A 26116-nucleotide genomic window follows, 5' to 3' on the forward strand; every position below is an offset into this window, starting at 1 on the left:
AAAAAAATTTGACGTCTTTACCGTTGCATCCATTATCAAACTGGAAGTGGCAAAAGTTTTAAATTAAGGCTAGTCAATTGAAAAGAGGTGATGACTTTCGAAAATATCGGCGAAAAAAGCAATCCTTCCTTCCTTGTAGAAAAGTGTCCAGTTGAGGATGAAGAAATTAATGTTTTTGGCTAATTTTTCGATATTTGTCGTCCAAAGGGCCGGCTTCAAAACGATACTGACCTCGTGAAAATCCGTCACCTCTGTCAAAAGTTTTAAGCAGACATACAAACATACATACATACGTTTAAACAGACAGGTGAGATTTATATTATGGATTAAAATTTTACTCGATTATTTTTCCTAAATTTTGATCAAGATACTTATTTTTGCCAGATACGTACATCCATGCAAGAATCTTTATTTGGAATGCAATTTTCAGATGTGCCCCATATTGTAAATGTACCACATAATTCTATGTGAAAACAAAATTTGATCTTTGTCTAGAACTTCCCAGATATTAAAAACAATTTTTTTTTAACTGTATGATACCTGTATGATATACCTGTTAGTGAAAAAAAAAAACATTGTACACCAAAAATCACATAAATTGATCAAGTAGTGTTATTCTTAGGCAAATTAAATTCCTTAACCCTTATCCTCGAATGGCTTTCAGATCTTGATAAGTGGTGCTCGATTTGGAGTTATCTCCCTTGTTCCTTCAGATTGTTTTTAAAATAGTGTTGTGATAGTTTAGCCATAAAATTTGATTTTCATATTTAAAAATAAAACTATTTGATCAATGTACATAATTTTTGGAATACGATTTATTTTTCTATCATGGGTACATACATCATCATACAGGTTTTTCTTTATTTTTGTTTTTTTTTAATAAAATTGGAATTCTGGACAAGCACCCAATTGTTTTTATTTAATAAATAAGCATCAGGATCAAATATATTCATGAAAATAGTAAAACTGTCACATATGAATAAAAATAAAAATAATTAAAATTATTAGAGATCATGTGGAATTACTTACTTTTTTTCTTGGGAAAAATTTCATAGGGATGCTGGGGAAAAAGGAAAAAGAAAATTACAAATAAAAACGAAGGCGTTTATGTTGGTTTATATGTGTTTTCTTGGAATTTTCAAATAAAAACAATTTTCTTTTTCAATAGTAAATCTTAGGTACGGGCAATTTAATGGCTAATTCGGTAGGGTGGGGGGGGGGGCATGGTTTGGAACACTGGCTAATCATAATACTTTTTTAAATTTTCGATTACTTCTTTATTGTTTGAAAGATTATAGTTTTAAGTTAGTTTCTCCAAGAAAAAAAAAGCGTGAAATAAAAAATACATGGAATAATTTTATCTCAAATTTGAAAAACCTTACATTTCAAGTAAAAATTCATTATGACAAAAATCGTGTTTACATTTTTCAGGCAGGAAAAATATAAGTTTTCTGGAATTATTTTCAAGTTAAGTATTAAGTTAAAGTCTTAAGATAATGAATTAATACAATAAATGTACTTTACTTTTGCTAAAAAAAGTAATAATTATCCAAAAATGTGACAGCGGTAGGAACAAGACCTGTTTATCGTGTAAAAAAAATAAAATAAAAAATAAACTATAGCGGCAAAATTCAAATATGTATGGAAGGACAAATTAGACATAATTTATTTCTTTATTAATCATTATTCCGGCATACTGAGCGACTTTTTTCTGTGTCGCAGACCCCTCCCTTCATTTAAAAATGCATAGAAGTTAATTAAATTCATTTACTATACTACTGACAATTTTTTCAATGAAACAAAAAGTTAGCACCATTACTTATTAATATTAATACAGAATTACAATTGGTTAAGAAAACAATTTATGATCATTGAAAAAATTACACACTAAAAAAATACAAACTTACGTTAAAATTTATCAGAATGTCTACATGAAATTTAAAGTTGATAAACACAAACAGGCGGGTAGTTAAACAGAGGAGGAGGGTAGACAAAACAGACTGGTTTTCTTTTTAAGTCTTTGCGTCCGTACTTACCGACATGGAACGTTTGTATAAGTTTTACCATTTTTTAATTAAATTATTTTTCTAGGTTTCTGTTTTTAAATTTAATTTTTTTTTTACTTTATTTTCCAAGATTATATGAACATTATCTTAAGTTGATGATTATATGTTCATGCGTGCAATGGAAATATTAGAATCTTACATATAAAGATTATGTAAAAATTGTATCCATAAAAAAAGTAGAAATAATTTTTGCAATTATAATTTTTTGTTGAAAATATTAAATAAACAATGCTTAATTCAATGATAATATTGGTAGTTCGAGAAATTAATTTTTTTAAGTTATATCGATTTCATTAATACGGACTTTAGGGGCTTTTTTCGTAATGTTCCTGTGAAAATTATTTTATTTCTTTTTTATTGTTACAATTTATGATTCTTTATTTATATAAAAAAAAAAAATAAATAAATTTATGCATTTTTAATTTACTACTGAAAACCATAACTTTAGTAAAGGTATTTTTTGTTTAAAACAAAATAATACATTTCCTCTACGATTTAAATACAATTTTGAATTTTCTGTATTGTGGATACAAGAATTACGTCCCTTATCACGAAACTACGCAATGTTGTTATATGGAAAACATGAGATAGTTTTATGATAAAGGAATGTAACTCTTGTATCCACAATAATACAATGTAATTTCAGAACTATTTATTTCGATTTTATTTTCAATATTTATGGTATTTTTATTAATAAAAAATCATTTAATAGTATTTATTTTGATATTATTTTTAATATTGCAACACAATTTTTTCTGAGCATAAGCAATACGATTTTCAAGGCCTTTTCAAGACATTTTCTAAATTTTCAAGGATTTTTCAAGGTAATAATAGAAATAAGGCCTTTTCAAAGTACGAGTAAAAAAATCAAGGACTTGTGCAAACCCTATATATATATCAGTTCTACTAATAGCTAGTGTTGGAACGATTCCTAAATTTTTTCCGATTCCAGGAAAATGTTGCTTAACGATTCTGATACCAAGTACGATTCCGATTCCCGTGGAATTGTTGCTTTGAAATATACCATTATATAATCAAAAGTTTTTGAGTAGTGAAAAAATTTGGTACAGTGAAAAAGTGGAAATACAATTAAGGAAATTTCGAAAATGATTTGATTTTTTTCGTAAAATTTCTTCCATTGAAGATGAAAGTCAAAACAAATATTTTAACCATGAAATTAGTAACAATCAATTTCAGGAGTTATTTTATAGATTAAAAAAATATAAAGAAGAAGTCCTGATTAATTCAACAAAAATACAATAACATCAAATTCCAAGGGGAATAACATGTTTTATTCATCTTTTGATATTCAGTTTTTGTTTTATTTTCTCTTTATCTTCGATAACTTCTTAAAATTTAACATTTTTTTTTGCAGCTTCAATTGCTAACTGATTTTTATTCCACTTTCTAGAATATTCTTATTTCTAAATGAAATTTTAAAATAACTAAATCATTAATTATATTTTTAGCCTATTATTGTCAATCGTCTCAAATTATACCCATTTATTTATTTGACTTTAAAAAATATTTTTAACAACAATAATGTTATTTTTTAAATCTAAATAAATTGGTTTATTTCTATATTTATTTTTATTATATAATTATATACGGTAAATATAGTGAACACCGACCACTCTAATTTGTTTGTTTTTTTGTTTTTTTAGAGGTAATCGAGGTCACTGACAATGAATCTGATAATCAAACCCATTGCAAATTTACCGTTTGCATAGATTAACCCCTGAACCGCGGGACTATTTTCAGCCATTTTACAGCTTCTGCTTATGCTGCACGCGAGCGCGCAGTAACATAAACGACGGCTGTTGAATGTGCCTTCACATAGCAAACTGCCTTTTTACATGGCTTACGAATCTTTTGTGGAACATTTAAAATTATATAAAAAAGAAGAACGGAAAGACTTTTTTTTTTTTTTTTTTAAGAATGGGGGTTGTGTTGGTGCTTATGTTTTTGTAAACCGCTCGTGAAAACTTTGTTTAAAATGCATTAAAAACTACGTAAAAAAAAAAAAAAAAAATCCCCTCCAAAAGTACTATAATGTATTTTTTTAAAATTTTGTTTTAGACTTTTTCTTTAAATTTTAAATTGTCCGCCAATGAAAAAAAAAAAGTTAAAAATTTTATGTTCTGGAAAAAAAAAAGAAGTGTTTCTGACATTACCCCCTCCCCCACTTGGAGTGTTTTTCTTCTTTTTCATATAATTTTAAATGTTCCAAAAAGATTTGTACACCATGTGAAAAGGCAGTTTGCTATGTGAAGGCATATTCAACAGCCATCGTTTATGTTACCGCGCGTAGCATAAACAGAATCTTTCAAATGGCGGAAAATAGTCCCTGGGTTCAGGGGTTAATACCATGCAAACGGTAAATTTGCAACGGGTTTGATTATCAGATTCATTATCAGCAATCTCAATTACCTCTACAAGCCAAATTAGAGGGGGTTGGCGTATCGCTATATTTACCTTATTACTTATCGCCCTTTATTATGTTTATTCTTATTTAATGTCTTAATTTACTTCTTTATTTCTATACTAGCGGGGGGGGTACCCGGCGTTGACCGAGTTTTTAGAGGCATGTGTGGTTGGGTGGGGGGGTTGTAAAATCCCAAAAAAGTGGGGGGGGGGGCTCAAACTCGAATCATTGAGGCGAAAGCAAAAAAAAAAAGAAGAAAACGTGATGAATTAACTAAAAAGTGAATTAGGTCAAATATCTATTCCACAGTGAAGTTTGTTTTGGTTTAGTTTCAGTAGTCTCGCGTCATACTTGAATTTTAAATGAATTTTTCTGTTTTCTCGAAATCTAAATGAATGTATTTGTTTTAATTTTAATTTAAGCGTCATGCAAGTGCATAATATCGTTGCATTGTAATAATAAACAGTAAAGATTGAATTCTGTGTGTCAAAATAAATGTTTAGTTGCAAGCAATAATAAATAATGGTATAGTTAGATTTCAAGGTTAGAGTCGTTAAAACCGGAAGTAAAAACCAGTTAGTCTCGCAGGTCGCATCCTACACTAACTAAAAAAAAAGCAAAAAGAAATTCACTCACCTTCATCAGCGGACGTGCAGCTTTAGCATACAGACCAGATGGAAATAAATATGCAATGGCTTTCTGAAAGAACAAATGAACAAAAAAAATTTAATCATCTTAAATATCAAACAAAATTTATTCTATATAAATAAAAACAGTAGATGTATGTACATGTGTGTGTATTTATTTTTCCAGCAGCCTTAGAAATAGATTTTTTTTTATTATTACATTTTCACCCCAAACAAGGCACAGTGCCACTTTGATATAGGGAGCTACTATCAGGGGCATAAGTTGCAGGGAGACTACGTAGGGAGTTGAGCAGCAAGATGTCTGTTTATACTTGAACTTCTGCATGTCAGTACAGTTGGGGAAGCAGGGACCCGGAAGGGAATTCCAAAGTCTAGCAGTTCTGGGGAAGAAACTATTAGAGTAGAAGGTTTCCTTACATTACATTGAATATAAGCTTTTTATTTTCATTTTAGATCTGAAGTAAAAGTCCATCCTTGGAGCTTATAAAAGCAAGGAGATCCTTCAAAGGAAGAGCTATTCATTTCAACTGGAGCAAAAGAAAGATATGAGCATTGGTAATAAAAAGGTTGGTGGGTAGTTTTTTTTTACAGCATATCAACTCTTTTAACCCCAAAAGAATCACCTTTACCTCATTATTTAATGCTGAATTCAGTCATTCTTAAACGTTTTTATGCTTCAAGTTCTTTATATCTTCAAATATTTATTTGTAGAGTTTGGTTTGGTTGTTTTGTTTTACAACATATCAACCCATTTCAGGTTCTTTAATATTTAATCCAGTCATTTTTGTAAAAGTTTTTACGCTTCAATATCTTCAAATATTTATTCATCCTGTTTGGTTTGGTTGTTTGTAGAGAAAAATTGTTTTTGTTTTTGGCTTCGCAGAACATGATTGAGTTTTGTAACTGGATAGGGAAAAAAAAAGCAATAAAATGGTGTATTTTAAATCAGGAAGCTAGTATCTTTAAACAGCAAGCAATAAAAGGAGAAACGTTTTTTAGAGGTTTTAAAAATAAGTCATTTTTTTTTCATTGTACTACATGTTCCATACCAATAGAGAATTAGTAAAACTTTGCTCACTAATTCTCTTTGAAGTGCTACTATAGACAGTTGCCAACAAAAAAACATGAAAATAAAGTTTAATGTAAAAATGGAAACTGGGTGAAGTCGAAACGAAATACGAAATCAGCATACTAAATTGTAGTGTAATTATTTAAAAAATTATTTCATTCAAAATAGAATTCTTTATTAAACTTTTTTAAAATCTTTAAATATTATTCAAAACCTAAGTCTTTAATTGAAGTATTAAATTTCAAGCAATTACACAACACTTTCATTTCAAAATTTTTAAAAAATATTTTGCAATTTGTGTTAATATATTAGAATGATACTAATTTAAAAGATGAATTTTGGACACTAAAACCTATGCAATTGAAAAAATGATTTGAAATCCAACACCGGCCTTTTTCTTCATAGACATTGATTAGAATTAATAGACATTGATTAGAATTAAGTTTTAAGAATAAAACTGGAAAGTGGAAAACATTGTCTTCTTAAAACTATATATAATGAATGTCCATATTTGGTACTGTTCTAATTCATTAGCACCATGGTTTCTAATACTTTTCTTCAAAGTATATTTTTATACTTCAATTAAAGACTTAAATTTGGAATAATAATTACAGAATACTTTTTTAATAAAATAAAAAATTTTCTTTTGAATAAAATAGTATTATGTAAGTAACTACACAACATTTTCATTTTTATTTAGTTTCATTCAGTTTATTGATTAAGTGTGCCGGTTTCGTACTTCATTTCCGTTACTCTCCATTTTCATAGAAAACTATTTCAGACAGCCATTTTGTTTCTAAGCCAGGACATGTAAACTTTACCACAACATATAGGTAGACACAAAAGTAGTGCAGTCTTTAATTGATCCGTCTCTTTAGTATAATGGAAAGGGACAGGCGTTTGTAACTCGTAGTTAATATCTTCCCTACCAGTATACGCCATCATGAGTGTTTTTCTTGTTTTGTGGGGAGAGGGTACTATCCACTTTAAAAATCAGAAAAATTTTTTAAAGTTTTTGCTCATAAAATACTTACATCAATGTCATCTTGTGAGAAAGTTTCTGGATCTGTCCCCATAATGTTAGCCAAATGACGTCGCCCAATCTCATATTGGGAAATTTCTTCAGCCATCATGGCATCTACAGTGTTTTTTCAAAATAAGACGAAAAAGAAAAAAAAAAAGCAATGAACAAAATTGATTTATGCAAATTTCTTCTTTTTTTTCTTTTTTTTTTTTTTTTTTTTTTTTTTTTTTTACAAGGTGGTCACCACTTATCAAGGCCCGAAAGCCAGTCGTGGATAAGGGTTATTGCATGCACAGTACGTTAGTGTGGAGATTCGATAAAGTGTCTTAATTAAAGGGGCGGTTCATTAGGAATTTGTTTATGTTGGACTTGAATACATCCAGGTTGTAGTCAGGTGGGAAAACAGGCAAACGGAACAGAGTTCCACAGGCGTGCACTTCTAAGAAAGAAAATTTGTCCATGAAATCTACGTTTTGGTTTTGGCACAGATAAAGAGTGGAGAAAATTTTTGACAGTGGTTTCAGCTAGACGGGTGTTTTTCGTGAAAGATTGGCGAGGGGGGACCAGGGATTGAAGCTCAGACGAGCACTTGCCATGGAAGTAACGACAAAAAGACAGGCTCGTAATGTCTCTCCTGTGGGAGAGAGGTTGCAGGGAAGAGAAAAGGGCATCACCCACTAGGCTACGAAGTCTATTTTTACTGTCAAGGCAGGATAGGCTGTTTTTAGCAGCTCCTGCCCAGATGTGGCAGCAGTACTCCATCCTTGGACGTACTTGGCTTTTATATAGATAAAGAATTTGCATCAGCAATGAGATATCTTCTGGAGCGGTAGAAGGATCCTACCATTTTTCCAGCGACCTTGGCAACAGACTTGATGTACGTGTTCCATTTCAGGTCAGGAGTAAAGGTCAAGCCCATAAGCTTATCAAAACATGGAGCTTCCCCTAGACGAGAGCCATCCATTTCAATTGATGCCAGATGTTAAATAATAAAAAGTACAATTTTTAAATATACTCTACACAAGCTGAAATAGTTAGTCTACATGAGATAAGGTATGTAATCCTACTCACAGAGAAATCCTGACAATCTTTAGCTCACTAAACACTCATCTAACTACAACCAGTAAATCAGTAATTTTCTTTACTCTTTATCTGTAACTAAAACTAAATGAAAATTCCATGAACAAAGTCTCTTTCCTTTTTCCATTTTTACATAAATCTCTATTTCAGACAGCCATTTTATTTCTAAGCCAGGACATGTAAACTGCTCATCTGTGAAACTATACCATGAGCCTCTTTCCCAGCTGAATATAACATGGTAATTTTCAAGTCCAATGTAAACAAGTTCTTATTGAGCATCCCTCTGAAACAATCAAATTCTATCAATTTTCACCATTAACAATCATTACAGTGTTTTCTTACCAGCTACCTGACACTCATTAACTCTTATCCTCGAGTGACTTTTGGACTGGAAACTACGACTAGACTGTAGTTTAGTCGTACCCTAAGTACAATCTTTTAAGCCTGAAATTAGCAACCACCCCTTTAAAAAAATAAATCAATAACCATTTTTCATTAATGAATTTGGTTAAGAGAAAGTAATACAAACAAAGCCGATAGCCATTAGTCGTGTGCTCTCGTGTAATGAATGAATGCGTGACTGTAGGATTAACATGAAATTCTTAAAGATAAACTTTAATGATTTAAATAAATAAAAAGTAAATGACTTAGAATGACTTTAATGAACTTAAGGATGAATTGAATGACCTTAAGAATGAGTTAAATGCTTAAAAAATAACTGGAATCCTTCAAAAACAACTTGAATGATCTGGAGAATGACTTGAATGGCTTTGAGACTGACTGGTTGTAAAGTGGGTGATCATTTTACATTAAATTAATACAGAAAAGTGATCCCCCATCTTATATCACAAAGTTGCAAACATAAGTACAGCATGTAGTGAGAACAGATACTAGACTTTGATCTTAGCCAAAAGGCCAAGAAAAGCTTAAAAAGCTAAGAACAGCATCTATTAACAACAGACCTTTGATCTTAACCAAAAAGGCCAAGCACAAAAGTGTTACGGACAGACCGACAGGCGGAGTGACTTATAGAGTCGCTTGCACATAATTAAAATTAAAATAACAAAACTAGCAAACACTTTCAGAAGTTTAAAACTATGAAAGTCGACAGAGAATTAAATTTTCATGCATTTGGTAAAAGTTATGCATTGTATATCTCGTTTGGTTTTTATTGACTGTTAACTATATTTTTTTTTTTTTTTTTTTTTTGCTATCAGTTGTTTGTTATCCAAAAAGTAATTTTTTTTTATTAATGTAACTTACCTTACAATGAATGGTTTCTTTATTTGAATTTGTATTTTCTTAAAGTTTCCTAAAAATTTTTCATTAATTATTCATTGCATTTTCATCGTAACAACAAAAATATTTTCATTTTTTTCATTTTTCATTGCATTTTCTTTGTAACAACAAAACAAAAAAATTGTTTTCATTTTTTTAATTAATTTTTCATTAAATTATCTTCGTAACAGAAATATTTTTTTTTTTTTTTAAATTGGCCAGTAAATTGGTATGTAAAAAAAATGTCCCCTCATCATAATATTCATTTCACTCCCACGATGGAAAGATGTAACAAAGGGTCAGAAAGTAGGATTGAAGAGCCAGTGCCCTAGAGGAGTAGCCCTGCAACCTGAAAAAATACCTTGTCAGCATTATCCAGCAGGGGCTCCTCAGAAGATTAACAATAAACTAACTCTTTCTCAAAGAGAGAAGGCAAAGCCTTGGCGCATGAACCTCCTAGAACTGCACAGGACTAGTAATATACTGCATTTCAAAAATGGCATTGACTATTTATTTTGGGGGCCAAAGGAAGCGATTATAGCCTCTTATTCAGCAAGAGAATGAATAAGATTTTCTGCAGCATCAGCAATAAATACTACCATTCGTTTCACGAAACACAAAACTGACAATGCATATTAATAGCGTTTCTATCTAGCATTCTTTATTTACACACATTTTTTTTTTCATGTGTGAGCTTTAAAAATAAAGAAAAAACAGATGAAAGAAATAAAATGTACTAACCATATTTACGGGTTTTTTCAAGGTAAGCCATCATAGCCTTGCTTATCTTCTCTGCTTTCTGTTGAATCTTCACTGGGGAATCAATTAATTTCAAATCTGTTGAAGAATCACCAGTGACTGAAGTAGATTGGAACTGAAAAAAAAAATAAATAAATAAAAAATACATGTGACCATTTAAATAACTGGAGTAGTAGTGAGCCTTGTAATCTCTCACTTCCCTACTGTTTACTTTGTGATGTCGTCCCTGGCCTTGGTAGTGGCCGTTTAGGATGACATCAGCATCTTTGGGTTGTGCCAAGAACACCAACAATGACTATAAATTGTCTATAAATGTTATGTTTTAGCAAAAGATGAAAATGAAAGATATTATACAAACAGAAATAAATAAAACATTGAGATTATAAAAGGGGTCACCAGTTAGTAAGTGCTAACTAAAACAAACAGGATTTTGCAAATGAAATTTTTTTTTTTTAAATGATATAGATTAGATGCGAGTTTGTTCTTGAATCCTTCATCACAAAATCTGATATATGTCGGGGGGGGGGGGGGATATAATCAGTATAAATCAATCAGATGAAATGAGACTCAACTCAAGTTATAACAGGTTTATTATACAAATATACAATGTAACGAATAAGAGATGGACACTTCAATGTATCTTGTGTACTGGAGTATCAAGCTTACTCTCTCCCATTGGTTATCACTTGCTAGTGTCTTTTATAGTCTGAATATTCCATTCTCAGGAGGTGTTAGGATGTTCCACTATGTCAAAACCGAAATCTTTATAACAAGACATTTTTATATTACAATTTTATAAGAAATAAAAAGTATTTTTAATAAGTAAATGTTCATTTATACAAATTTGTGTCTGGTAAAGGAAGTTGAGTAAATACTCAAGTGAAAATGTTAATAGTGTGAATAATGTGTGTATGTAAGTAATATATATATGAGTATTTGGCAGTGTGGCATTGTGTGTGGGTGTGTGTTGGTTTACCGTGTTCTTGTTACTGCATGTATGGCTGCAAGTAGCAATTCGTTTCTGTTCGCCTGATTCTTGTTAGTGTGTAAGACTGTGCACGACATGAAGAAGGCTTGTATGCAAATCATTGAAAATTTATTTCCATCTGGCCTCACTCCCCCCTCAGCTAAAAGCATGAGGGGCGAGTAATTAAACATGAGCATACATTCTTGGGATCCTGTTCTATGCAAGGACAGTTGGCAGATATCTGGGAAAGATCTCATTTGATCACTGTCTTTATAGAAGTTTCTAAGTTCATGTCAGCTTATTATTTTTTACATAGACTTGTTATTTTGGGGTTTGAAATGATTTAACATATTCCTGTGAAAACTTACTTGCTTTTGGAGTGACAGATAGGGCAAAACAGAAAAAAAAGAGGTTAAGCAATCAAAGTTATTTGCTTTTTGCATCTGAATCTTACAACTTTTTGGCTAGTCTGTTTGGAGTCTAGGAAATTTAATGATGGTGATAAGGTTTCTTTCAGGCTGGTTTTATTTTTAAAATAATTCTAATTTCCTTTCCCTTATTATTATGATTAAGTCCTCACATAAAGTGGTGCTTAAGGACTATGCTTTCATCGGAATTTTCCGTAAAACGTCAAACAGTGCTAAAACGTTGAGCCAATGAAATCGCAGCAACCAACATCATTTATTTGCTGCCATTGGTTTCTTATATAAAAAAAATAACTATCTTGATTTGAACAAAAAACAATAAAAAAGAAAATCATTACATGAAAAAAATCTAATCTTTCTTTTGTTTGCTAGCAGTTGTTTGTTTTGTTTTTTAGTCCTCACATTTGATAAACTATGTTTCTGACAAAGAGGGATGAATTGCTGTTTTCTGGGTCAGAATCTATTCCATCTAATACTTATCATTGGCAAGTTTTTGACCTTGGGAGTTATAATTCTTTTTAGCTCCTTACATCAAGTGGCTTCATGCCTTGTTTGAAGTGTTTTCCATAAAAAGTTATTATTTATTCATGAGATTTACCTTAGAGTAAGTGCTATTTTTTTCATGATTTTAATTTTCTTAAAATTTCATAAAAATTGTGTAATAATTATGCATTGTATGTTCTTTGCAACAGCAAAAAGAAATATTGTATCATTTTTCATAGGATTATCTTCGTAATAACAAAAAAATATATATTTTTTATTGAAAAAATTGGCCAGTATTTGCGCAAAAAAAAAATAAAATAAAATAAATAAATACAAGGCAACATTCCTTCGGCACCTTCTGGCGCTTTATGCAAACTGAAAAATTCCAACAATATTACAATCCTTATTCTATATAAGTACTCAAAGTAATTTCAAGAATAAAATTTTATTTTTTCGAAATTTTTGAAGATAAGGATTGATAAATTGAATCAATAGTTTCTTCTTGTTTAAAGTTACCTCCCTTTGTGTTGAGAACTCTTCTGGGTGAAAGTTGGAGATGTCACATCACAAATCTCAAAAAGAGGCACAGATGTTGAAGTTGTGACAGACACTGTTAATCTCTAAGGAAAAACAGACATTTCGTTAAACTATACTGATTAAACCTTTTTATCAGAGTTAAGATTCGTTTTATATAAAATGGAAGTAGAAAACTGTCCCGTTTTTGCATGTTTCTTCATAATTCCATTGTCATGAAAAACAAAAAACACTTCTATTTTTTTAAATATTTTAATTTTTGTTGTGGGTATTCAAATAGTAATTTACATTAAAAATGTTGATGAATTTTGATTACAAAAATTTTTTTTTTTTCTCCTTTTGTTTTATAGCCTTACTAGCAAAGATATATGCGCTTCACGGGCACCCTTGCAGTAAGTGGATGTTGTAAGAGCAAATATTGCTTAAAGGTGTTTAAAGTTTTTTTTTAACTTCCATCCTTAAGTGACTCCCCAGAATAGTAGCGAACCCTAACTTGGTGTGCACCATCCTTAGGTGTGGAAGTTTATGAAGAGCCACACTAAATATGATATTGGCCTTGAAAAATGGTATGCACCATCCCTAAGTCGGAGACCATCATCATGCCAAGTTTGGTCATCATCAGTCCAATGGTGTGGGTTGTAGGAAAGTTGTACACACAGACACACACACATGAACATCACTACTTTATATTGTTTTATGATTTTGTTCTAGTTTGAATAGGGCATCCTACTGGATGCCAGACAACTACCTACATTCCAACTGAGAGATCTTTTTAAGATTCTGACTGTCTTTTTAAGTACAATTGTTTGTATCTCTATTGCACTTGGTTCACCAGGTATATTTGCCAGGTAGTTTTGGAAATTCTTTTTCATGAATTCGGTTGCTCCTATAATTACGGAATGATGGAAATCTTCCTAAAATTCCAGTTTCTTTTCATGGTGTACATAAGGCCTTGGTATTTTGCCCCATCTTTCCCCTTCAGCTTCATTTAACTGAGCACCGTTTGGGACACTAACTTCTATTAAAGTTGCTTCTTTCTCTTTCTTGTCCCATCTTAAGGAGAAACGCTTCCCAACACCTTGGAAAATCTCATCAGTATGCCCTGTATTTAAGAACAGGGGATAGGTCATCTCCCTCTCAGTAAAGACCAATAAGTCTCCTGTGTGTCATGAATAAGCTGCTGGAATCCATATTGAATAAAGAAGTAATCAACCATCTCAGCAAAAACAACCTTCTTAGTAACGTGCAATATGGTTTCCATTCTGAAATAGAACACATATATCAAATCTGTTGCCAATGTTGCTGGAAAAATGGTGCGATCATTCTACCGCTCCAGTTGATATCTCACTGCTGATGCAATTCTCTACCGATATAAAAGCCAGGTACGGCCAACAATGGAGTATTGTTGTCACATCTGGGCAGGAGCTGCTAGAAGCATCTTATCCTACCTTGACAGAGTTCAAAATAGACTTCGTAGCTTAGTGGGGATGCCATTTTCTCTTCCCTGCAACCTTTTTTCCACAGAAAAGACGTTGCAAGCCTGTCTCTCCTTTATTATTTTCATGGCAAATGCTCAGCTGAGCTTCAATCTATGGTCCTCCCTCGCCAAACTTTCACGAAAAACACTCATCCAGCCAAAACTACTATCAATAATCTCCCACACTCTTTATCTGTGCCTAAACCTAAATGTAGATTCCATGAACAAAGCTTCTTTCTTAGAACTGCACGCCTGTGGAACTCTCTTCCAATTGCCTGCTTTCCAGCTGACTACAATCTGATTGTCTTCAAGTCTAACATAAACAAGTTCTTGATGAACCGTGCCCCTAAGTAATCCAATTTACAAAATTCCCACTACTTATGTTTACTATGCCATAATCAAATTGACTAATGTATACCGATTAACCCTTATCCTCGAGTGACCTCTGAGCCTTGATAAGTGGTGATTCCTGTGTAAAAAAAAAAAATAAAAATATCACTATGCCAAGTTTAACATCTCCATTTTCTTAGTTGTAGGAATTGCATAAGAGACCTTGTATGGCGTACTAGTAATATTTCGGCTGGTGAATATCTCATATTGCTAGTCTCAGTTTCTTCTATAAGTATTATTATTGTCAGATTTATTCGTTGATTTTTTTTGTTCCTGCTCAATTGACATGCTGATTTTATTACCTCATTGTTATACAGCTTCTTTTTCAAAAAAAAAAAAGAAAAAAAAGAAAAAAAAAGAAAACAGTGTCGAGCATTATGTGAGAGCAAGAAAAAATTGGCCGTGATATAACTCTTACATCTTTGAAGTTTCAATAATGCCTTAAAAATCCAAAATCAAAGAAAACACTGGTAGAAATCCATCCATTAAATGTCAAGGTAACATTTATTTTTCTATTATCAAACCAAATACACGTTTTAATGTAAGCAAAAACACTAAAAACTTATCCAGCTATGTAAAAGAGTAAATTATCTTGCCTTTGATAATATTTATAGTTTTTATATATTTGTTTTTTTCTACCACTGTTTCATCTGTGTGTTTATTGTAAAAAAAAAACCCTAGTTCATCCGATAAAATATCGCAGCCTTTTGAGAGCTAACCACTTCAATATATCCTCGTTTGTCGCTTTTACATCTTTTTCAGAGCTTTCGAATCTAAAACTATTTCCAGATTCTTCATCGATACTTGAGACTGCCTACATAAGTATGAAAATCCTCTGGATACCCCTCCACCATTCCTTACAAGTATCAAAATGCAGAAACCCATTTCATTCTAAATAATTTAGGTGACTAACCTACAAATTGATATAAGTGTCTACTTTGGGTGCTTATCCAGAATTCCATGGGTGACTCGTGACAAAATCAAATTGTTCCTGAAATTAATAAATTTCACCCGTTTATGTAACGAGTGACTTGATTTAGCTGGTCACTACAAACTTTTCAATCAATACGTTAATAAGGATAATTGCTATTCTCCTAAATTCTTGATTTGCCTCAGTCAAGAAGGATAGGCTATTTAGAGAAGGTCTATCAGTCCTCATGGCATGCTAAGCACATCGCTTATGCAACTACAGATTGAATTGAGAAATCCATTCAAAAGGCTTGAGAATTTCGTTTCTTCGAGGGTCTTCCATTTCTGTAGATTTTCTTCACAGTAATTCAGAACAGCTTCTAACTTGTAAACATTTATCAGAAGGGACTTTTTCAGGGCATTCATGTGAGAAATTCCATATACGGCAGCCATGTTTTCTTGTTTGTTTGACTGCCCACGCAGTTATCGTGGTCAGCTGTCATTGGTTTAAATTTGAATGTGTCAGGTGATTGACTTGGCGCGCTTTTGTATCATGCTTTCTCTTTCAGTCTACACAGAACTCGGCATCGGGATAGACTCAAAAAACCCAGCAGCTGCCACTGGAGGGAGGTAAGACAATCCTTCAATGAACACCAAACAATTGGTGAATGAAGGACCACATCTCTACAAGCAGAGACAACTTATGCTGCTGAATTTATCCAAATTAAGGATGACATTCAAGAACTTTTCTGCATGTTTATTTTCCAAATATTGGATCTTATCTCAATTCATATTGAGTCCCAAGGGGCTCACATTATGCCTAATTATAGGCGCCATCATCCCACTGAGTTTACCATGAAATTCATGGATCCTTTCGAGGAACAACGAACTAACATTCCGACAATAGGAATTCAAACTAAAGGCTCCATGCGTATGGGGAAAAAAAATCAGGCTACCGTTTTGCAAAGGGACTATACCAGAACCAAAAAACTTTCATTGCTGTTACATTTGAATAAATTTGGAGTTTGAAAGGTATGACTTTTGTATTTGTGGATTCTTTTGCCTCTGCAGGGAGGAAATTCAGATGTGAGAAATAAATTTTTTTACATTCTCTTTTTTTTGCAAAACGTAAGGATTAGTTTTATATAATTTGTGCAAATGATTAGTTTTATATAATTTGTGCAAATGATTAGTTTTATATAATTTGTGCAAATGATTAGTTTTATATAATTTGTGCAAATGATTAGTTTTATATAATTTGTGCAAATGATTAGTTTTATATAATTTGTGCAAATGATTAGTTTTATATAATTTGTGCAAATGATTAGTTTTATATAATTTGTGCAAATGATTAGTTTTATATAATTTGTGCAAATGATTAGTTTTATATAATTTGTGCAAATGATTAGTTTTATATAATTTGTGCAAATGATTAGTTTTGTATAATTTGTGCAAATGATTAGTTTTATATAATTTGTGCAAATGATTAGTTTTATATAATTTGTGCAAATGATTAGTTTTATATAATTTGTGCAAATGATTAGTTTTGTATAATTTGTGCAAATGATTAGTTTTATATAATTTGTGCAAATGATTAGTTTTATATAATTTGTGCAAATGATTAGTTTTATATAATTTGTGCAAATGATTAGTTTTGTATAATTTGTGCAAATGATTAGTTTTATATAATTTGTGCAAATTCTTCAGCAGATTTTTTCTATAATTTGAGCAGATTATTGTTGATAAGTTTTAACGTAATTCTTAGAAACCGTAGTTCGTTAACTTAAAAGAAAGAAGGAAAAGATAAAATACTTTTTTTTCTGTTTCGTTAAATTAGAAAAGTAATTTATTTTGTTAATGTAACTTCTGTCGCTAAAAACTAATAAGACATTGATACGTTCCGATTGACGCTATGTTTGCACTCTTAAAAAAGTAAGTAAGAAAAAAAAATTGGAATTCTTCTTACATTTGAAATTGCGTTAGATAATAATTTAATTCGACCTTGAAATTGAGGTCATAAGTTACTAGCGTATATACGCATTTTTTTTTTCGATTTAAGATCCCACGTGGATCATTGTATGTGACTAAATTGGAAAAAAAAAAAAACTACGGTTCAAATTCTGTAAATGTAAAAAAAAAAAAAAGAAAATAAAAAAAAGAAAAAACACGAGTAAAGAAACCGTTAATAATTTTTTTCCATAATTTAAATGTTTAAATGTGAAAGTCACTGTTTGAAGATGTTTATCTTCATGCATTGGATATTAATTAGATTTTAATTGAGATGACTAATGTTTGATTTGTAATTGTGATGCCATGTTTATGTACACATTGAATATTTTCTGCTTCTGTTGTCAGTTTTCAAAATGATAATGCGAGTTGAAATTTTATTAAAAAAATTAGTGGGCAGGAAAGAGTTTAATTCTCCCTTCCCCCCCCCCCATTTTTTCAGGCATCCTTGGTGTAGCTTGGGAATTTCGAATTCAGTTATAAAGGTGTAACTTGTTCATATTCCTTAGAGCATTCGCCCTAATTTTGAGGTAGATTAATCGCTGGCGGCCACTTTGTTAGCGTGGGTTATTTGTGATTATAATTCCGTTTTGATATAATATTGGCGGTTTTCGCCACCTTAATATTTGCAGATAATTATATCTCTGTTATTTTATTAATTGTTCCAGAAGGACGAAATATGGCCCTAAAGGAATTAATGTCTAAATGGGAAGCCAAAAGGGTTCGCATAAATCGTGTTGTGAAGTGGTTAGAAGTTAACGACCCTTCGCCAGATTTTTTCAGGTCCCGAAAAGCAGTAATTAGAGTTTGGTTAAGGAACTTGGATGATCTGTTAGACCTCATTCTAATCAAGACTCCAGAAGAGGAGAAATTGCAGCTTTGCGAGGTTTCGGAAGGGTTTTCTTCGGAAATCGAAGAAAGATTGCTTTTGCTAAAATTAAAATTAGATGCACCTCAAGTTATTCAACCTTCGACGGTTATGCCAGTGAAAATGCAATTGGACTGTCCAAGGTTTTCCAGAACGTCCATGGATGATAAGTTTTTGTTCAAAACATTTCTGAACAAATTCGAATTTTGCACTGATAATTTAAATAAGGCTAACAGACTGTTAGTGCTTAAATCAAAACTGGATGGGGATGCATTTGATATAATCTCCAGTCTAGATGTAACATCAGATAATTATCATGGAGCCCTGAAATTGTTAAGGGAAAATATTTAAACTCTGATTTAATTAGAAATCAGTTTTTGAGGAAATTATTCCTTCTCCATCTCTTATAATGGATTTAAAAAATTTGAAGTCATTTCTCGAAAAAGTTAAGAGAGATTTGACCAAACTTGATAAGTCCTATGGGACTGATTTTTTTGCTGAGGGTGGAACCTCAGGGACATTGATAGCCCACATATTATTTGCTAAACGTCCTAATGTTATAAGGAGAGAATTGATGAGTAGAAGTCGTGAAAGATTCTCTGAATAATATTATGTCCCATGTGTTTGAAATTATGGAATATTTATTAGCCACCCCGCTCAATATTCGGCGGGAAATTTGTGGGCCAAAATTGGCACCTTCTTCACCTAAGATGAAATCCAATATGCCGTCTTCTTCCCCATGTGGGGCGAAGACCACTTTATTATGCAAGCTGTGCGAAGCTACAGATAATTTGATTAAGAACTGTAGTAAATTTCCTTCCTTCGATGCGAAATGCCGAAGAGCTAAACAGTTAAAATTATGTAGTCGGTGTCTGGGTGAACACTCAGATGCAGTTTGTCATAGAGGTAAGGGAGTTCCTTACCCTTGTGCAGTCTGTGGTTTGAAAAGCCATTTTAGTGTTATGTGTCCTAAGGGAAATAAGTCCTTTGTGGGCCGAACAACATATTCTGAACAACAGTATTTTTCCTGTCCTTAGAATATCGATGAAAGCACATGGACGACCAATCTATTTTTTCTGTTTGATTGATATGGGAAGTCAACGATGGTTTTTCGCTCAGGAAATCCTATTCAAATTGTGTTCTGCTAAAACCATAAACCACAAGAAGGTTGATATAACTGTGAACACATTGATTGGCAGTGACTCCTTGAGATTGCAGGAGTACAATATATCTATAAAATTAGGTGATAAAATCCTTTTAAATTTGCGGCATTATTTTCCAGGGATTCAAATTTAAAATTCAAAGCTGATAATTTTGATTAAGTTGTCAATAACTTATCTCAAGACGGATTCCGGTATCTGTCCTGGTAATAAGAATTTAAACAGAACTCCCATTACAGGGATTATTGGTTTGGACCTTCTGAATAAAATAATCTTATATTAGTTGATTGTCTTAATGGCAACACGGGGATTACATAATTCCGTTTGGTGAGAGCCAACATGTTTTGAATAAAGATTTGAATAAGGTAGAGTCACCTCCCTTTAATAGCGTTGTGAAATCCCTTCCTCAATGCAATAGCTATTTAATCAATTCTGTTCTAAATCTGACACTCTCTTATCAAGATGGATTGAAGCCTTTCTTCTCCGAATCCACAGTTGAACGAGGGGTAGAGACGTTGCTCACTCTCGACTCATTAGGAATTGATGAAGAGGTTAAGTTATCAGCCATGGACAAGGAGAAGATAGAAGAATTTAAAGACTCCATCGCATGGGAGGAGGGGAAAATATTATGTAAATTTACCGTGGCATTATGATAAACTCCCACAGGTAAAATGTAATTTGTGCCTTCCTTAAAGGTAATGGATAGAGTGGCAGAGTTCTTAGAAAGGAAGGGGATGTATAATGAGTACCTCCAAGTGTTTGAGGATTATGAGAAATGTGGAATAATGGAGCAGTTTTTTGTCCCGCCTGGAAAGTATGAAGATTATATTTGGGTTCCACATAGACTCGTTATTAAGGAGGGTCCTGGAGTGACGACAAAAATTTGTCCCATATTTAACTGCTCCCTGAAACATCGAGAGGGGACATCAATTAATGACGCTGCCTACATGGGCGTGAACTTAACTGCTAAATTATTGGATTTATTGCTGGGATTCAGGAAAAACAAATACGTCCTAGGTTACATAAGGAAATTCACCTTAAATCGGAAGAGGATAAAAACAGATTTTGTTTTTTCCTTAAAAGGGGTGACAAATTATGTACATACAGGTACAAAACAATTATATTTAGGTTCAATGCTAGCCCCTTCATTCTGAACTTCATTTTGAAATTCCATGCGGAAAAATATGCAAAGGATGCAGCATCGCATGCTATTTCCAACAATTTTTATGTGGATAATATTGTCATCACCAGTTGTGACGGAGAATCCCTACTTGCTATTTATAACAATGTTCATAGCAGATTGTTAGAGGCAGGCTTCGATTTACGATCCTGCAATTCTAACTGTTCTAAAATACAAGATAAAATGTTGGAGGATGAAACTATTTCTTCTCCCTTCCAAGCCTTTGAAAAGGTATTGGGATACCTATATGATCCTATTCGAGACATGTTCAAACTTTCTCCCACTTTAGTGAACCCGAAGTCAATACGAAATGTGGGATTCTTTCACAAATATCAGGAGTATATGACACCTTATCTATGCTTATCCCCGTCACGATACAGGGGAAGATCATTGTCAGCTCGATCTGGAAAAGAAAATTGTCGTGGGATGAGCAGATACCCGAAGAGCTCAATAAGCTGTGGCAAACCCATGCCAAGGATCTAAATAACTTGGGGAAGTTTGAATTTCCCAGGCGTGTATTGTCAGAAAATCAGTCTGTCGAATTTATTTGTTTCTGTGACACATCGAAAAACGCGTACGGATTCACCCTGTATGCGAAACAGGGAACGAATTGTTCTCTGTTGTTCGCAAAGGCCAGAGTGGCCCCAATTAAAGGGAAGTCACTTCCCACTTTGGAACTATTGGCTATGTTTTTAGCCCTTAAGGTAGCCCCTCAGGTTTTGGGTGCTCTGTGGCCCCTTAACATTGATACTTTTTTCCTGATGTCCCATTCCCAGGTTGCCCTCTCATGGGTCCTGAACGGTAAAGGATCCAAGAAAAATATATTTATTGAAAACAGGATCACAGAGATCAAAAAATTTTCAGAAAATATTAATATTAAATTTGGCGTTCTACCGAAATTAAAATATGTTTCTCAGTCGGAAAATCCATCAGATCTACTAACTAGAGGTATCAACACTTCTAAATTTTCCCAGTTATTCAATTTCTGGATGTATGGCCCGGAATGGCTCAATAGAGATGGCATTGATTGGCCAATCTCACCCTTACCTTGTTTAAACGAAACTAATATAAAAATTGTATCATGTTTGTACTCTCAGGAGACACGTCCTTCTGAAAATACCTTCCCTGTTGGATATTACAAGGTATTCCAGCTTATTTAAGGCAATCAGCGTCTTAGAAAAAGTGTTGAAATTTTATGATTTGTTACATCAGCATAGTGCTGACAATTTTAATAGGGCCAAATTATTATTTGCTAATATGCAAATGGAGGCTTTCCCTCATGAGCTAGGTTACTTGAAACAACCTTCCAGTAAAGTGCCTCCCCATAGGGTAACTGCCTTAGGGTTATTCCTTGATAAAGATGGGTTAATTAGAACCAGAGGTAGGATACAGAATTATGATATTCTGACCTTGGAGGTCAAGTTTCCCCTTTTGCTAGGAAAAAAAGTCATTATTTAACAAAACTGGCAATTAAGGAAGCTTATCTTAACTGTTGCCACATCGGGGTTAATTCAACCCTCAGTAAGTTAAGGCTGTTTGGGGTTTGGATCCGTCAAGGGAGACAAGCCGTAAAAGCCTCCATGCATACTTGCATTGTATGTAAAAAAATAAATACTCTACCTTGTAAGGCACCTGCAGGGTCAATATTGTCTGCTCATAGGGTGAACTTTGTTCGCCCATTTAAACAAGTGGGTGTGGATTTCACAAGTCAATTTTCCATAAAGGTTAGAGGGGTAGAAGTTAAAATGTACATATTACTCTTTACATGCATGAGTTTGCGTGCAATTCACTTAGAATTATTGCCCGACATGAGCACCCGCTCTTTCATGCTGGCCTTCGTTAAGTTTATTAATTTATTTGGTATCCCTATGCATGTATATTCTGATAACGCGAAATCTTTTGTTGCGTCCAGAATATTGTTATCAAACGTGCTCGAATCGGACAAGCTGAAGGAACAATTTAAATCCATTCACATCGTCCATCGAACAATTCCCCATTACTCTGCCTGGCAAGGGGGAGCCTGGGAAAGACTAATTAAAACTGTTCAGCTATGTTTGAGGAAACTGTTGGGCAGAAGAAAGTTTTGAATTTCTGACTGCACTTTCTGATGTGTAAAAGGCGATACATAACAGACCCCTCACTTATATTGCTTCTGCCGACAGAGATTTTAGCATTTTAACTCCAAATCATTTTCTTCAAACAGGCTATCAACCTCATTTGCTTATTAATAATTATGATTCTGAATTATGTCCTGCCCCCTCAAATAAGACTGCCTTTTTACATTTCTTCAAAATAAGGAATAAATTTGTTGAAAAATTCAATCGTATCTGGCATAATGATTACATCTTGTCATTAAGAGAAGTTGATGCCAAAATTGGGAGCAATTGTGCTCCCAAGTTATCTGTTGGAGAGATAGTACTTATTAAGACTCCCAACAAAACCAGACAATTTTGGAATCTTGGTAAAATAATTAAATTAATTACTGGAAGCGACAATAATATTCATTCCACGGTTGTTCTTAAGGATGGGTGCAAACAGGTCCATTCCTTAAAAAATCTTGTGCTCTTGGAAATTAAGGCAATGATGATATTGCATCAACTGAGTTTATAGAAGAAGGATGTCCCTTTTTCTGTCCAACCTGTTCTGTTCCTAATGATGGAACATCACTAATGGTGTGCTGCGATTCCTGTAACAGCTGGTACCATTTTAGCTGCGTGGGAGTTAATCAGCAAGATACCTTAGGGGAGTGGCTTTGTTCTAATTGTAAGGATGAAGCTCCTCAGGTCAGTCCATACAGTGGAAATTAGCTAATGTCTGGATGCATGAGAATTTTGAAGTTTAAACTGAAAATTGACAACAGACATTGGCACAAATATATTAATATTAAGAAAGTTTAACTGAATTAAAGTTTTGATTATTGAATCTCGATTTGAATTGTCAACAAACAAACACATTAAAGTTAAGAAATTTAACTGAATTAAAATATATTAAAATTATAAATTTGACTGACATGTTTATTGGATTAGCTTGCTATTTGTCGTTTATCCAACCGTTTTATTAATTACCTTGTATTGGGAAAAAGTAATGATTATCCATTACTTTTCCTTCTCCTCCTTGGCAGTGTGTGAGAAATTCCATATACGGCAGCCATGTTTTCTTGTTTGTTTGACTGCCCACGCAGTTATCGTGGTCAGCTGTCATTGGTTTAAATTTGAATGTGTCAGGTGATTGACTTGGCGCGCTTTTGTATCATGCTTTCTCTTTCAGTCTACACAGAACTCGGCATCAGGATAGACTCAAAAAACCCAGTCCTCATTTCCAATGAGTGATGTTTCTGACAAAGGGTGAAGAAAAAGCTGCTCTCCAGGACGGCAGTACTTCGTGAACAGTAGCCCGAGATGTCGGAAACTTTCTGTTCCTATGTCTATCCTTATGGCCATGTCACTAGTACGGATGCTGGAGGTAAACGTGTCATCTGGGCTTACGTTATCCGCCTGATAGTCAGGGACCTGAACCTTGGATTAACCACTAAGGAGGCCGTCCTATCAGCAGGTGCAAAATATTGGGGCTGCTGTATTGCCATCTGGTGAATGGACTCTGGACCATACAGTAGTTTCTAGTGGGGCCTCTCGATGCCATACTAGTGGATAATTGTTACAGCTTTACCTTATGGCTACAAAAAAAAAAAAAAAAATTTCCTGTTTCTCTCTTACTTTCCCTCTCTGCCCTGCTCTAACCAAGTCTGTCGACCTGTTCCACAAATCCCAATCCTCAACATGAAATATCTCCAGAAAAATAACATGTGTAAACCTAAAACCCCATCCTCCAACATAGACTCCTACTACCATGTCTCCTTCTCCAACATCAGGGATCTACGTTCCAACCTTCCAGAGGTTGAAACCCAATTATAGGAGATGAACCCAGACATATTCTTCCTAAGCGAAACTGGCATAAGGCCGACCAGACCATTTCCCTTGACGTATTCATAATTAAAGGATACTCTAACTTAACATCTAAATCTGACCCCCCAAGATCGTCATGGAAATGGAATATGTGCCTACATTAAAGATGGCTTTCCGTGTGGGAGGGATATCTCCAGAGAAGACCATAATTTACCTTATATGTGCTTCCAGGTTGCACTTGCTTACACCACTGCATTTATATTTGCTCTCTATCGCCCCCCACAACAGCAGAGTTACTATCTTTAAGAGCATATCTGAAAAAATTGACCATATCCTGTCTGCTAAACCCTTCAGCTAACATCTACATTTGTGGTGACTTCAATGTCCACAATGTGGAATGGCTGACCCACTCTAACAAGAGCGCGCGCCCCAACACCACCACCCCCTGCTCGCGCCGCCAATGTAAACAGTAAAATCTTCGAAAAATGTTAAATGTTGGTGCGTTACTTTTTGAAAATTAGAAAATCTATGTTCTGAAAAAAATAAAATAAAATAACGTAGTTTGCTGGGTGAAGCTGTCGTTTATGCTACAGCGCGCATGCGCGTAGCGTAAACGGAAGCTGCAAAATGGTGGAAAGTAGTTGTTCAGGGGTTAATACAATGCAAACGTTAAATTTGCCCCAAGTTTGACTATCAGATTCGTTGTCAGCGACCTCAATTACCTATCTAAAAAAAAAAAAAAAAAAAAAAAAAAAAAAAAATTAGAGTGGTCGATGTTCTGTTGTAGCGGATCTGGATATTTACCAAATTCTGGATAAGGACCTAACTTTCCCATCGTGAAGAAGCAGTAAAAAGAAATTAAGAGAAAAAAAAATGATTTCCTTAACACGTCTCTCAATTGACGAAAACTACACAAACACCGACATCAGTTTAACAACAAAAGTAAAATATAATAAAATGAAAATAAACAAACGAATATTTTTCATTTTGAAAAAAGAATTTAAACAAAAGTCGGGAGAAAATGAAAATGACCCAACGGATGCCCTTGAAATCAATAATTGGCTTCGATTTATTATTGATTCCGACTTAGACGAATAATATCATTATCTTGATAAATATTATTTACTTACCTTTAGACAACTTAGTATGGAAATTCTTGATTGAGAATAAACGAGTAAACGGCAACATCGTCCCCTAACGAAAGTCAATGTCGACGACGCCATGTTACCGGTATTAAGTAACCGGTGTCAATAATTGATTGTCCCCCAAAAAATAATAATCCACTTTCTAAAAGATAAAATTATTTGCATCTATTTTTATTTTTATTTTCATCATAAAAATTAAAGGTGCTAGTGCACTTATTGATGCCCGCAATTTTTTAAATAGTATTTTTAAGTTTAATTAAAGTTTTATGATATCTGTTATTTATTAAATTGTAAGGTTAGGGCGAAGTTGTATAAACCATC

At 33.2% G+C, this 26116-nt stretch overlaps 1 protein-coding gene and 1 pseudogene across 1 annotated transcript in view; both read right to left on the reverse strand.

The window, feature by feature from the left end:
• The window catches only part of LOC145291478 (small ribosomal subunit protein uS9m-like), a 67433-nt gene extending 41497 nt beyond the window's left edge, over positions 1 to 25936 (reverse strand). The window contains exons 1-5 of the mRNA XM_080137360.1: positions 25781 to 25936; positions 10331 to 10463; positions 7242 to 7345; positions 5128 to 5190; positions 1030 to 1060 (exon numbers count right to left, since the gene is read on the reverse strand). Of these exons, the coding sequence (XP_079993486.1) occupies positions 1030 to 1060; positions 5128 to 5190; positions 7242 to 7345; positions 10331 to 10463; positions 25781 to 25873 (424 nt within the window). The 5' untranslated portion in view covers positions 25874 to 25936. The remainder of the gene's footprint in view (positions 1 to 1029; positions 1061 to 5127; positions 5191 to 7241; positions 7346 to 10330; positions 10464 to 25780) is intronic.
• LOC145291754 (U2 spliceosomal RNA) lies at positions 9102 to 9238 on the reverse strand (annotated as a pseudogene).
• Positions 25937 to 26116: the final 180 nt, after the last annotated feature.

This window comes from Euprymna scolopes, chromosome 12 (genome assembly GCF_053919585.1).
Source record: "Euprymna scolopes isolate OS-2025 chromosome 12, ASM5391958v1, whole genome shotgun sequence".
Classification (NCBI taxonomy): Eukaryota; Metazoa; Mollusca; class Cephalopoda; order Sepiida; family Sepiolidae; genus Euprymna; species Euprymna scolopes.